Here is a 14,294-nt window from a genome sequence, read left to right as displayed (position 1 = left end):
ACTCAAATCTTACATTTATGTCACAGGGCCATGGGCCATTTCTTACACAACTGCCCAGTGCGACCAAGTAAGTCCAGCCAGCCTCATCCTTCATATCTCCAGTTATCCAGAACCTTAACCATCCATGTCGTTCTACCCATGTCATTACAGGTGGCTGGAAAGGAAGTCAAGTTGTGGGCAATCGTTGATTCGGGAGCCTGTAGTTTTTTCTTGGACATCAACCTTGCCCAGAACCTAGGTATTCCTCTTCGTCCTAAAACACAAAGGTTTAATGTACTCCTAGCAGATGGCACCGCTCCTAGCTCAGGACCCGTTACCCAAGAAACCATTCCCATCCTAGCCACAACTGACTCTGTCCATCAGGAATTCATCTGCTTTGACATCCTGAGATCTCCCATGTTTCCAGCCATCCTAGGAATACCTTGGTTGCAAGCTCACAATCCACAAATCAACTGGCTCAAGAAAGAAGTCACCTTCCCATCAAATTACTGTATTCAGCACTGTGGCACTCCCACCAATTTCCCTGTGTGCCTCTCAGTTAAGCCTACATCAGATGCCAGTCAATCCGTTCCCCCTGCCTACCACCATTTCCTTGATGTATTTGATAAAAAGAAAGCTGACACTTTACCATCTCATCAATCATATTATTGTCCTATTGAGCAGCTTCCAGGGGCAGCCAACATTTGCCAACGTTTATCAGAAATTCATCAAGGGCTTCTCAACCATTATAGCCCCCATTACCCAACTCACTAGCCAGCATACACATTTTCTCTGGAGCCAAGAAGCACAGACAGCCTTCGAGCAGTTAAAAAAGCAGTTCACTTCTGCTCCTGTATTACAACACCCAGAGCCAACACTTCCCTTCATCCTGGAGGTGGAAGCATCGGAGGTGGCTACAGGAGTCAAGGCCCAAAAGCTCTGCTCCATCTGGTAGCTTTTTGCTCTAAGAAACTAAGCCAAGCTGAAAGGCACTACGATATAGGCAACAGGGAACTTTTGTAGATCAAAATGGCGTTCAAAGAATGGAGGTACCTTTTGGAAGGAGCTAGTCACTCAATCATGATCTTCACAGTTCATAAGAATCTAGAATATTTAAGATCTGCCAAACGCCTAAGACCGCAGCAAGCTAGATGGGTCCTATATTTCTCCATCTTCAATTTTCACATGACCTACCGCTCAGGATCCAAGAATGGGAAAGCAGATGCTCTATCACATATGTTCCCAGATTCAGTTGAAACTTTGCCCCCGATACCATCCTGTCGGCCCAAAATTTTTTGTTGATTCAGCCCAGTCTGAAGCTTTTGATTGAACAGGCATCTGCACGGTGTGCCGTACCTGAGCAGAACTCATTAAGAAGGCAGGATGGCTTTCTGTGGCACCAGGATAAGATCTTTGTACCTCAGGAGGTAAGATCCCAAGTTTTCAAGACATTCCACGACCATCAACTGGCTGAAAAACAATGGACCTGATCCAGCGATCATTTTGTTGGCCCAGCCTAAGTCAGGACTGCAGAACATAAGTAAATCCTGCACAGTATGTCTACGTAGCAAGGGAGACAAAGCCAAGGCATGGGGGTTGCTGAGGCCCCTATCCATTCCTAATCATCCCTGTGGAATTATCACAATGGACTTTATTGTAGACTTGCCGCCCTCTGAGGGGTTTGCTACCATCCTAGTAGTGATAGATTGGCTATCCAAGATGGCCCACTTTCTGCCAATGATAGGAACTCCGTTGGCGCCTGAGTTGGCACATATTTTTATTAAGGAAATCGTTATGCTACATGAACTGCCCAGCAATATCGTGTCAGACCGAGGGGTTCAATTTACCTCCAGGTTCTGGAGAGCCTTATGTAAAACCCTGAAAGTGGAACTCTGCCTATCATCGGCCTACCACCCTCAAAGTAATGGACAAACTGAACAAACTAACCAAACGTTGGAACAATATCTACGATGTCTCTCTGCCTTTTCCCAGGATGACTGGACATCTCTACTCCCATTAGCAGAATTTGCATACAATAATTCCATCCATTCCGCTATGAATCAGTCGCAATTTGGGGCTAATTACGGATTCCACCCTTCATGCCTGCCGGATACCATACTCGAAACCTCGGTACCTGCAGTTCATGACAGAATCAGCAGGATACAGGACAACTATTGAGCTCTCCCGAAATCCATACAAAGATTGCAAACTGACTACAAAAGATAATATGACAAGAAACGGAGGGGAAATCCTTCTCTGAAGGTTGGAGACCAGGCTTGGTTATCAACAGCCAACCTAAAACTTCCTTGCCCATCGCGGAAGTTGGGACCAAGATACATTGGGCCCTTTCAGATCAAACGAGTAATCAATCCAGTGGCATATGAGCTATCTCTTCCCAAATCATATGGGATTCACCCAGTCTTCCATGTTTTTCTGCTCAAGACAGCAGTTTATGATCCATTTCCGGGAAGAGTAGAACCTCCTCCGCCGCCAATAACAGTTGGGGAGGATGCAGAATACGAGATAAAACCAATCCTGCACTGCAAGAAGTGAGGAAGGCAGATCCAGTTTTTGATCAAATGGAAGGGGGTAACTCCTGAAGAAACCTCCTGGGAACCAAAGACAACATACATGCCCCAAGACTTCTCCAGGAGTTCTACTCCAAATATCCAGAGAAGATGGCCCAAGTAGGCATCTGGAGGCTGCCCTTTGGGGGGGCACTGTCAGGGCTCTGTCCTCAGCAGTGGTGTTAGGAGACCTGACACCCCTGCCAGTACCTTGCATGGCCACAGAGGTTCACATCGGCTCAAATTTGGTGGCAAACGGCCTTTATAAGGAAGCCCTGCACTACTCTCAGGTGCTGGTTGATCTCTGGCTCCCCGGTACCTTGTTCCTGTGCTACTGTGAACTGTGATTTCCTGTTCCTGTGCTACTGTGATCTGTGATTTCCTGTTACCGACTTGGCTTGCTCCTGGACCTGTCTTCTCTGCTTAAATCCTGACCTGACCTCGGCTTGGCTAATGGATATTCTCTCTTGCTCCTCTGTGCATGACCTCGGCTTGGCTAACGGATATTCTCTCTTGCTCCTCTGTGTATGACCTCGGCTATCCCATCTGACTACGTCTGTTCTGATCTCCACCCAGTACTGGACCTTGGCTTTGAACCGGCTATCCAGTAATCCTCTGTTCCCCGGAAGGGCTTGCATACCTCGCACAGGCACCTCCTGTCTGCAGACCTCATCTCAGTGCATCAGTTGTGCTCCAGGGTGGACCACCAACAAGCACTCCTACAGGCAACCTGTGCCACTTTGGCCCTGACTCCTGCTGTCCTAGACTTTGTGATAAAATTTTGAGACATAAAAAATAGAACTACCACTATTTTATTCTCTAAAGTCTCTACTTTCAGAAAATCGATATTTTGGGGGTTTTGTGTCATCTTCAGGCCTAAAATGATTTTTTAAACGTGTGCAAAAAATGCAAAAATGGCTCTGGGAGTGAAAGGGAGAAAGGGTAAGAAGGACACGCCCCTTTCCTGAGAAGCTGCCAATCGGTTCTAATTACACTGCAAGGTCTCTGCCCTCCCTGCTAGTCCCCGGGTGTGGTGTTGGAGACAGGCGGGGGAGGGGAGGAGGAGATAAACAGCGCAATGTTACACATATGAAATGTTTTAGTCGCTATAAAGCCCCTTTCATTTTTGAAACCCCCCGGACATTTCTAAAAGAGCCTCAGATTTATATACATTTTCTGTTACAAAGGAATGTTTCCTTCCTCCTGAGCAGCAATGTAAGGGGCTCTATGCTCCATACTCCTGACCCCGGCACTCCATCATTGTGTTGGCTGCATAGTGTAATGATTGCCCATTGGCTGCCTGTGTAGTGTCATCATTGCCCTTTGTAGGCCATGTATGGTCAGGATGGTCCTTGTCTTGTCTATTTATTGTCAGTGCTGTTTGTTTAGAGGACCATATTACTAGAATTTATCTCCACAATGAGGAGAATGTTCCGGCCCCGGAAGTGGGGGAATGTTCTGCCCCTGAAGGGGTTCATCTGGGTTCCCACACTATATATGTGTGTATCATCATCTGCTGGAGATAAAAGACGTCACAGTGACTATGGAGGAAGAGGATGGACATGATTATGGAGGAAGAGGACGGACGTGACTATGGAGGAAGAGGACAGACGTGACTATGGAGGAAGAGGACGGACGTGACTATGGAGGAAGAGGACCGACGTGACTATGGAGGAAGAGGACGGACGTGACTATGGAGGAAGAGGACCGACGTGACTATGGAGGAAGAGGACGGACGTGACTATGGAGGAAGAGGACGGACGTGACTATGGAGGAAGAGGACGGACGTGACTATGGAGGAAGAGGACGGATGTGACTATGGAGGAAGAGGACGGATGTGACTATGGAGGAAGAGGACGGACGTGACTGTGGAGGAAGAGGGCGGACGTGACTATGGAGTAAAAGGACCGACGTGACTATGGAGGAAGAGGACCGACGTGACTATGGAGGAAGAGGACCGACGTGACTATGGAGGAAGAGGACGGACGTGACTATGGAGGAAGACGACGGACGTGACTATGGAGGAAGAGGACAGACGTAAACGTGGAGGAAGAGGACGGACGTGACTATGGAGGAAGAGGACGGACGTGACTATGGAGGAAAAGGACGGACGTGACTATGGAGGAAGAGGACGGACGTGACTATGGAGGAAGAGGACCGACGTGACTATGGAGGAAGAGGACCGACGTGACTATGGAGCAAGAGGACCGACGTGACTATGGAGGAAGAGGACCGACGTGACTATGGAGGAAGAGGACCGACGTGACTATGGAGCAAGAGGACTGACGTGACTATGGAGGAAGAGGACTGACATGACGGGGGGTTACTGGGTGTAAATAAAACATAACATCTTATTACCTCCTCTGCTGCCATGTCCACCAATGTCTCCTCTCTGCTTCCTGTCTGTTCCTGACATCACTTCCTGTCTGTACCTGACATCACTTCCTGTCTGTACCTGACATCACTTCCTGTCTGTCTTCCATAGAGACTTCCTGTGTGAGTATAGGTGAGATCCCCACCTTGTGGAGATCAGAGGAACTGCAGCCCCGAGATCCATCCCATAATCCCCCTTCCTGTATAATATGTACCTTACAGGGATACTACGGGAGATGAAACATTACTGAATAAAGGAAGAAGAAATAAATGTAACTCTTATGTAACCAACTGTTCAACAAACATCTCTTATTACATATAGAAAAGTCTTACAAACACAGAACACAAAATACAAATGTATAGCTAATGAGAGCGATCCCGCCAAACCTGATCCTTCTGGGGGGACAATGCAAAATATATATCAATCCACTCATAATGACATCATCTTCTGGGAGTGTCTGCACATCCATCCATTTCATACACATTTCATGTCTCAGCAGATCTCCTGCAGCCTATTAGCGCCCATTTCCCTTTCTATGTCTCAGCGGATCTCCCGCAGCCTATTAGCACCCATTTCCCTCTCAATGTCTCAGCGGATCTCCTGCAGCCTATTAGCACCCATTTCCATCTCTATGTCTCAGCAGATCTCCTGCAGCCTATTAGTGCCCATTTCCCTCTCTATGTCTCAGCAGATCTCCTGCAGCCTATTAGCTCCCATTTCCCTATGTCTCAGCAGATCTCCCGTAGCCTATTAGCGCCCATTTCCCTCTCTATGTCTCAGCAGATCTCCCGCAGCCTATTAGCTCCCATTTCCCTCTCTAGGTCTCAGCGGATCTCCTGCAGCCTATTAGCACCCATTTCCCTCTCTATGTCTCAGCGGATCTCCTGCAGCCTGACTGCTCAGGGGAGGGATTTTGGCCCCTCTGATTTTGCAGTAAATGTGATTGCATTAGTCCCATTGATTTTCGTATTTCCATGTAATAAAAGGTGTCACATGATGTCGGGTTCCCCTTTCTCTCCTCCCTGAGTGTGTATTTAGAGGCGGAGCTCCTTCTGGAATGGCGGTTGGAGGCGGAGTCTAGGAGGGAGACTGACAGAACCCGCAGCAGACTTGCAGGAGTGAGCGAGGAGGATCCGGTTCCTTTACCATCGGAGATGAGGAGAGTGTGAAGGATGTTTGTGACTCTGGGAGCTGAAAAGCTGGGAGTCCTATTGGTGTGGTGAGGGGGAAGCACTACTAGACGCTTCTCGGGGCTGCAGTTCCTCTGAGCTCCACAAGGTGGGGATCTCACTTCTACCCAGACAGGAAGTCTGTATGGAAGACAGGAAGTGATGTCAGGTTCAGACAGGAAGTGATGTCAGGTACAGACAGGAAGTAGAGAGGAGAAGGTGAAAATGGCAGCAGAGGAGGTAATAAGATGTTATTATTATTATTATACAGGATTTATGGCACCAACAGTTTGCTCAGCACTTTACAATATAACGGGAGACAATACAGATCAATACAAGAGGGATTTGAGGGCCCTGCTCCTCGGAGCTTACAATCTAGGAGGGAATAAGATGTTACTTTCTATTTACACTCAGTAATCCACCGTCATGTCCATCCTCTTCCTCCACAGTCATGTCGATCCTCTTCCTCCACAGTCACGTCCGTCCTCTTCCTCCATAGTCACATCCGTCCTCTTCCTCCATAGTCACGTCCGTCCTCTTCCTCCATAGTCACGTCCGTCCTCTTCCTCCATAGTCACGTCCGTCCTCTTCCTCCATAGTCACGTCAGTCCTCTTCCTCCATAGTCACGTCTGTCCCCTTCCTCCCTATTCACGTCCGTCCCCTTCCTCCATAGTCACGTCCGTCCTCTTCCTCCATAGTCACGTCCATCCTCTTCCTCTATAGTCACGTCCGTCCTCTTCCTCCATAGTTATGTCCGTCCTCTTCCTCCATAGTTATGTCCATCCTCTTCCTCTATAGTCACGTCCGTCCTCTTCCTCCATAGTCACGTCCGTCCTCTTCCTCCGTAGTCACGTCCGTCCCCTTCCTCCATAGTCACGTCCGTCCTCTTCCTCCATAGTTATGTCCTTCCTCTTCCTCCATAGTGACGTCTGTCCTCTTCCTCCGTAGTCACGTCCGTCCCCTTCCTGCATAGTCACGTCCGTCCTCTTCCTCCATAGTTATGTCCTTCCTCCATAGTCACGTCCGTCCTCTTCCTCCATAGTCACGTCCGTCCTCTTCCTCCATAGTCACGTCCGTCCTCTTCCTCCATAGTCACGTCCGTCCTCTTCCTCCATAGTCATGTCCCTCATCCTCCTCCATAGTCACGTCCGTCCTCTTCCTCCATAGTCATGTCCCTCATCCTCCTCCATAGTCACGTCCGTCCTCTTCCTCCATAGTCGTATCCGTCCTCTTCCTCCATACTCACGTCCGTCCTCTTCCTCCATAGTCACGTCTGTCCTCTTCCTCCATAGTCACATCCGTCCTCTTCCTCCACGGTCACGTCCGTCCTCTTCCTCCATAGTCACTGTGACGTCTTTATCTCCAGCAGATGATGATACACACATATATAGTGTGGGAACCCAGATTAACCCCTTCAGGGGCAGAACATTCCCCCACTTCCGGGGCCGGAACATTCTCCTCATTGTGGAGATAAATTCTAGTAATATGGTCCTCTAAACAAACAGCACTGACAATAAATAGACAAGACAAGGACCATCCTGACCATACATGGCCTACAAAGGGCAATGATGACACTACACAGGCAGCCAATGGGCAATCATTACACTATGCAGCCAACACAATGATGGAGTGCCGGGGTCAGGAGTATGGAGCCCCTTACATTGCTGCTCAGGAGGAAGAAAACATTCCCCAGCAAGCCATGAAGAATATGTTCCATCATTGGTGTCAGAGGGAGGGAAATACTGAGGGGTCTGAGGGAAGTAGAGGAGCTGAGGGGTCTCTCAGGGGGCACTACAGATAAGGAACTTTGGGGCCCCTGAAGGGTAGTGGAGCTCAGGGCCTTAAGGAGGTAGAGTAGTTGAAGGACTCTGGGCCCTTGGTGGGCACTTTTCTTAGAGGACGTCTGTTTCTGCAGCATTGCCTAAAAGGTAGTCAGGGGTCAGTGCTATACATCTTCAGGAGACACTCCAATACCTTCCCATGACACAGGCTCTGGCAGTGCCCGGTGCTGGAATTCAGAGCCCCAGGAACCCACCACCACTCTGTACAATGTCCTGGATACCAGAAAATACTTGCCAACCAAGAGAATCCCCTGCTGTCCTCCTACCCACACTGGGCTGTCATTGGAGGGAAGAGAACAGACTCCTCCCCCCCAGCTCTCTACTCCACCAGCACCATCCTCCTGCTATCCAATCCAATCCCTTCTCTTACTGCAGAGAGTGACAGTGACATCACTCCTGTCAGTCAGCAGGCTGCCACAGATTGGAGGCTTGCAGCCGGAGTTCTGCCAATTGTCCTGATTAGCCAGCAACTCCGGCCAAAAGTCATCAAGTTCCCCTTCCTGGACCTCATGATGAGCCGACATTGACCTCACAGCACTGCCTCAGAGCAAACAAGTCATAGGAAGGATCATATTTATCATTCCTTGTCTGCAGATCTAATACTCATCAAAACCAGTTCAGAGACCAAACAAACCCAACAGAGAAAAGGGGATTTCTGATCTGGATGGACAAGAGGGTCCCAGGACCTCAAATATGCATCAAACACTAAACACTCCAAACTAAATGTGTTTCCAGGAGGACAGAAGTCCTGAACTGGTTCCCACCCGGCCTATTGTACAATGATGGCGGACAGGACCTCTCTCCTTCTGGAAGGACGTTGTATGATGTCCTCCCACTCTTGCTGTGCAGGTGGAGGGGGACGCAGCATGGTGATTGGTGGGGAGCTCAACACATCCCTGATCAGGGAAAAGATCCAATGATGTTGTCTCTTTACCATGTGATCAGCTGTATCCAATCACAGCTGATCACATGTAAACAAAAGCTGGTTATCGGCATTTCCTGTCCTCAGCGCTGTCACTGTCTGAGGAAAGGAAAGGAAACCGATAACCGGCTTTCCTGTGACAGGGGACATTTACTGTGATTATTAGTGCCCACCAGTGCAGCCCCATCAGTGCAGCATATCAGTGCCCATCATTGCATCCCCATCAGTGCCCATCATTGCATCCCCATCAGTGCAGCATATAAGTGCCCATCAGTGCCTGTTCATCATTGCAGCTACTTCAGTGCCATTCAGTGAAGGAGAAAAATTTTTTGCTAAATTTTATAACAAACAAAGAAAAAAATTTTTTCTTCAAAATTATTGTTCTTTTTTTGTTTGTTTAGCAATAAATGACCCCCCCAGTGGTGAATTAATACTGCACCACCCAAAGAAAGCTTAATCTGTCTAAAAAATGTTCCAAATGTCATTTGGGTTCAGTGTATCATGACCACGCAAGGCCGCGGGAGGAAACGGAGGTGACACCGGGTTAGGACAGGAAGGGGAAGTGGGCTCGGAGATATGGAGACACACAGTATAAATAAGACCATCTACCACCAGCAGCCAATCCTCTTACAGCCCCCTAGAGGAGGGGAAATGCGTCAGTGACAGCTGCGGTGATGTAATTCCCGAATGGTGAGACTCATGTGGATGGGACACTTTCGGTCGGACATTTTGCTTGTATATTATATACAAATGTGAGTGTATATGGTTTGCTGTAAAGGAAGTTTGTAATAAATGGAATGACACCATGTGGGTGATTGTTGTTATCTCCTCCCTGCATACATCATGAGATGAACCATCAGTTGTATGATATATTGGGGGGGGGAATTGTACACAATCATCCAGGAGGACTACAAGCTCCAGACTAACCAGGACCATGACACAGCACATAGGACTCCTATTCCAGTGTAAGAGTCCACATCCTATGGTGGGGGGGAGCACTGGAGGGGGAGCACTGGAGGGGGAGTACTGGAGGGGTTACACTCGAGGGGTAGCACTGGAGGGGGAGCACTGGAGGGGTTACACTCGAGGGGTAGCACTGAGGGAGAGCACTGGAGGGGGAGCACTGGAGGGGTTACACTCGAGGGGTAGCACTGGAGGGGAGCACCGGAGGGGGAGCACTGGAGGAGAGCACTGGAGGGGGAGCACTGGAGGAGAGCACTGGAGGGGAGCACTTGGATGACAGGAGAAGCACAAGGCACTTTATTCCGCACAGTCAGTTGGCGCAGTGTGATTGGAGAGGCACAAGGCACTTTATTCCGCACGGTTGGTTGGCGCAGTGTGATTGGAGAGGCACAAGGCACTTTATTCCGCACGGTCGGTTGGCGCAGTGTGATTGGAGGAGCACAAGGCACTTTATTCCGCACGGTCGGTTGGCGCAGTGTGATTGGAGGAGCACAAGGCACATTATTCCGCACGGTTGGTTGGCGCAGTGTGATTGGAGAGGCACAAGGCACTTTATTCCGCACGGTCGGTTGGCGCAGTGTGATTGGAGAGGCACAAGGCACTTTATTCCGCACGGTTGGTTGGCGCAGTGTGATTGGAGAGGCACAAGGCACTTTATTCCGCACGGTCGGTTGGCGCAGTGTGATTGGAGAGGCACAAGGCACTTTATTCCGCACGGTCGGTTGGCGCAGTGTGATTGGAGAGGCACAAGGCACTTTATTCCGCACGGTCGGTTGGCGCAGTGTGATTGGAGAGGCACAAGGCACTTTATTCCGCACGGTCGGTTGGCGCAGTGTGATTGGAGGAGCACAAGGCACTTTATTCCGCACGGTCGGTTGGCGCAGTGTGATTGGAGAGGCACAAGGCACATTATTCCGCACGGTCGGTTGGCGCAGTGTGATTGGAGAGGCACAAGCACATCAACTAATATAAAAGAACTATTAATATTGATGATTTTATTTTTCTATTCAGTATTTATGAGGGATTTATATTGAATTTGGATGGATTTTCATGCAGTTGGACACGTTGGGATGGGACACAATTTTTGCCCAGACTAGGCAGAGCCTAGAATAGTACTGTATATGACCGCACAATTGTCATCCAAACTGCGACAGCTCTGACATCTGAAAAGTGTTCTGGTCAGGAAGGGGGTGGAAGTGTCCGGTATTGAGGTGGTTAGATGTCCAGCAACCCTCCTATTCCCCCCTCACATCCACATCCTATTATTGTGTGACCAATACCATCCAAATACACTCATTGGCCACCCAATCAGGTCCACCTGTTCAATTGCTGGGTAACACAAACTGCTAATCAGCCAATCACATGGCAGCTACTCAATGCATTTAGGCATCTACACATGGTGAAGACAACTTGCTGAAGTTCAAACTGAGTATCAGAATGGGAAAGAAATGGGATTTAAGTGACTTTGAATGTGGTGTGGTTGTTGGTGCCAGGCAGGCTGGTCTAGGTATTTCAAAAACTGCTGATCTCCTGGGATTTTCACCAACAACCATCTCTAGGGTTTCCAGTGAATGGTCCAAAAAAGGGAAAATATCCAGCAAGCGGCAGTTGTGTGGAGGAAAATGCCTTGTTGATGTCAGAGGAGAATGGGCAGACTGGTTGCTGCAACATTCAGATGGTAGGGTCAGAATTTGGCATAGACAACATGAAAGCATGGATCCATCCTGCCTTGTATCCACGGTTCAGGCTGGTGGTGGTGTCATGGTGGGGGGAGATTTTCTTGGCACTAGCAAGGTGGACCTAATAAAGTGGCTGGTGACTGTAATTCTTACTTTCATTTCCCAAACTTATCCGTCTACAAGGAGACCTGTATAGATCACATGATGGCACCAATGAGGATGGAGGAGGACCGGAGTCACATGACTGAGAAGATACTAAACCTCACCCTGGAGATCATCTACCTGCTGACCGGAGAGGTGAGGAGGACACATGACATCACTCTCATCTCTATTAATAAAACACAGACCTGACCGGAGAGGTGAGGAGGATTCTGGGAGGTCACATGACATCACTCTCATCTCTATTAATAAAACACAGACCTGACCGGAGAGGTGAGGGGGATTCTGGGAGGTCACATGACATCACTCTTATCTCTATTAATAACACACAGACCTGACCGGAGAGGTGAGGAGGATTCTGGGAGGTCACATGACATCACTCTCATCTCTATTAATAAAACACAGACCTGACCGGAGAGGTGAGGAGGATTCTGGGAGGTCACATGACATCACTCTCATCTCTATTAATAAAACACAGACCTGACCGGAGAGGTGAGGAGGATTCTGGGAGGTCACATGACATCACTCTCATCTCTATTAATAAAACACAGACCTGAACAGAGAGGTGAGGAGGATTCTGGGAGGTCACATGACATCACTCTCATCTCTATTAATAAAACACAGACATGACCGGAGAGGTGAGGAGGATTCTGGGAGGTCACATGACATCACTCTCATCTCTATTAATAAACACAGACCTGACCGGAGAGGTGAGGAGGATTCTGGGAGGTCACATGACATCACACAGACCTGACCGGAGAGGTGAGGAGGATTCTGGGAGTCTAACATGATATTCCTATTGGTTCCTCAATACAGAGATTTCCTCTTCTGAAGTCAGGTGATCATATGACCATCACAGTGCCTCCATGTGACTCCCTAAACCCTGAGAGACACAACATGCAGAAGATTCTAGAAGTCACCAAGAAGATGATGGAGCTGCTGACAGGAGAGGTGAGCGGTGCCGGGAATTCTGGGACATTCTCCAGTAACAGACAAGGGATGTGTCTGGATGGTGACTGTATCATTGTGTGTGTCAGGTTCCTATAAGGTGTCAGGGTGTCACTGTCTATTTCTCCATGGAGGAGTGGGAGTATTTAGAAGGACACAAGGATCTCTACAAGGACGTCATGATGGACAATCAGCCGCCCCTCACATCACCGGGTAAGAGGAGACTTTATTGTAAAGGAGAGAGCAGTACGGAGGATCCACCTAGATCCCCCATCATCTGATAAACACATAGAAACAATGGATTCAGTCAGTGTGTGTGTTTCCTACAGATGGATCCAGTCATGGGAACCCACCAGAGAGATGTCCCCGTCCTCTGTATTCCCGGGATTCCACACAGGAAGGTCACACCATCCCTCACCATCATCAGGTAGATGAGGAACAATCACTGATAGTATCATTAGGATCTGTACATTATCTGCATTGATGTCATTTTTATTATATATTCAGAGTGGAAACCTGAGAGATCCTAAAGTTGAGGTTAAAGAAGAGATAAAAGAGGAGGAGGATGAGGATGGGGGGATGGAGGAGTCAGAGATTCCAGAAGAACACAAAGATCTGTACCAGGACACCATGGTGAAGTCATCCAGCTACAGGAACCCACCAGAGAGATGTCCCCGTCCTCTGTATTCCCGGGATTCCACACAGGAGGGTCACACCATCCCTAACCATTACAAGGTTGGTGGCAGGCCCGGACTGGTCTTAGGGCACACTGGGTATTTGCCTGGTGGACAGGGGCTTCTGGACAGGGCCAAAACTCTGGGAACTCTGCTGCATTTCCTTAGAACTCTGCAATGCATGAGGAGGGAGTGAGGCAGAGGCAGACAGCTCTGGAGCCCCGGAGCTATGGAGGGCAGCCAGGGGGCAGGGTGACCTTGCTGCTCTGATGCTATTGTTAGGGGTCCCAGGAGGCTGGACTGGCTCCCAAGTGGCTGCAGGGCTCTGAGCTGAAAGAGTCTCTCTCTTACAGCTCAGAGCTAGCAGTGACATTCCCCCCTTTTCCCACATGGACAGAGAAAGAGAGATGGTTCTGTTCCTCCTCCCTCCCTCTCCTCCTGTGTCTGCCTCACCTACACCCCCCGGCAGTGCTGTGCCTCAGAGATGGAGATATGTGGGTGGAAAGTTTTCTTTTTCTACATTCTGCGGAGGATTACACTGGGCTGCTCAGTCTAAAATGCCTGGGACAATTTTATTTGCCAGGTCCAGACCTAGTTGGTGGGATGGAACATCTATAACATGGACTTGTGGAGACAATGTGTGGATTTTGTGTGTGATGTCACAATCATAAATCTTACATTTTACAGATGATATTTTCTCTCATTTCCTTGATTTAGAGTGGAGATCCAATCGATATAGAATTTGAGGTGAAAGCAGAAGAAGAAGAGGCGTATGTGAGGGATGATCAGCAGTCTATGGAGGAGGATGGAATAACGGGGACATTTATAGAGGAGGACACTCCTACAGAGATCAGCACAGGTGGGTCATGAACACTAAATCCATTCCTCCACCCATACTGCTCACTGATTGGTCCAGAGTAGGGCGGGGACTGGGTGATATCAGCCTGTAATCCCCTGGTCACTTTCCTGAGCTGTGTTCCCCGTCCTGTATTCCTGGATTTCTCTCGGATAATCTTCC

At 48.8% G+C, this 14,294-nt stretch overlaps 2 protein-coding genes across 2 annotated transcripts in view; both read left to right on the top strand.

Annotated features, from left to right (window-relative positions):
- The window catches only part of LOC149441634 (uncharacterized), a 64,952-nt gene that overhangs the window by 44,901 nt on the left and 5,757 nt on the right, over nt 1-14,294 (top strand). The gene's annotated exons all lie outside the window — the stretch shown is intronic.
- LOC149441635 (uncharacterized) lies at nt 1,009-14,146 on the top strand. Its single transcript, XM_089657108.1, has 3 exons — nt 1,009-1,230; nt 13,110-13,337; nt 13,994-14,146. Exons 1-3 carry the CDS (start codon nt 1,009-1,011, stop codon nt 14,144-14,146), a joined length of 603 nt encoding a protein of 200 aa, XP_089513234.1.

Source organism: Staurois parvus, unplaced genomic scaffold (assembly GCF_062004578.1).
Source record: "Staurois parvus isolate SC_StPar_1 unplaced genomic scaffold, SC_StPar_1.0 ptg000965l, whole genome shotgun sequence".
In the NCBI taxonomy this organism is placed as follows: Eukaryota; Metazoa; Chordata; class Amphibia; order Anura; family Ranidae; genus Staurois; species Staurois parvus.
This window is presented reverse-complemented; position numbering and strand designations above follow the sequence as displayed.

Bases quoted from the DNA above. Each gene is read 5' to 3' on its own strand.
- LOC149441635 (XM_089657108.1), top strand. From the start codon at position 1,009: ATGGCGTTCAAAGAATGGAGGTACCTTTTGGAAGGAGCTAGTCACTCA. The intron at 1,231-13,109 runs GTTGAAACTTTG...TTATATATTCAG, and splicing joins CACATATGTTCCCAGATTCA to AGTGGAAACCTGAGAGATCC. The intron at 13,338-13,993 runs GTTGGTGGCAGG...TCCTTGATTTAG, and splicing joins CCATCCCTAACCATTACAAG to AGTGGAGATCCAATCGATAT.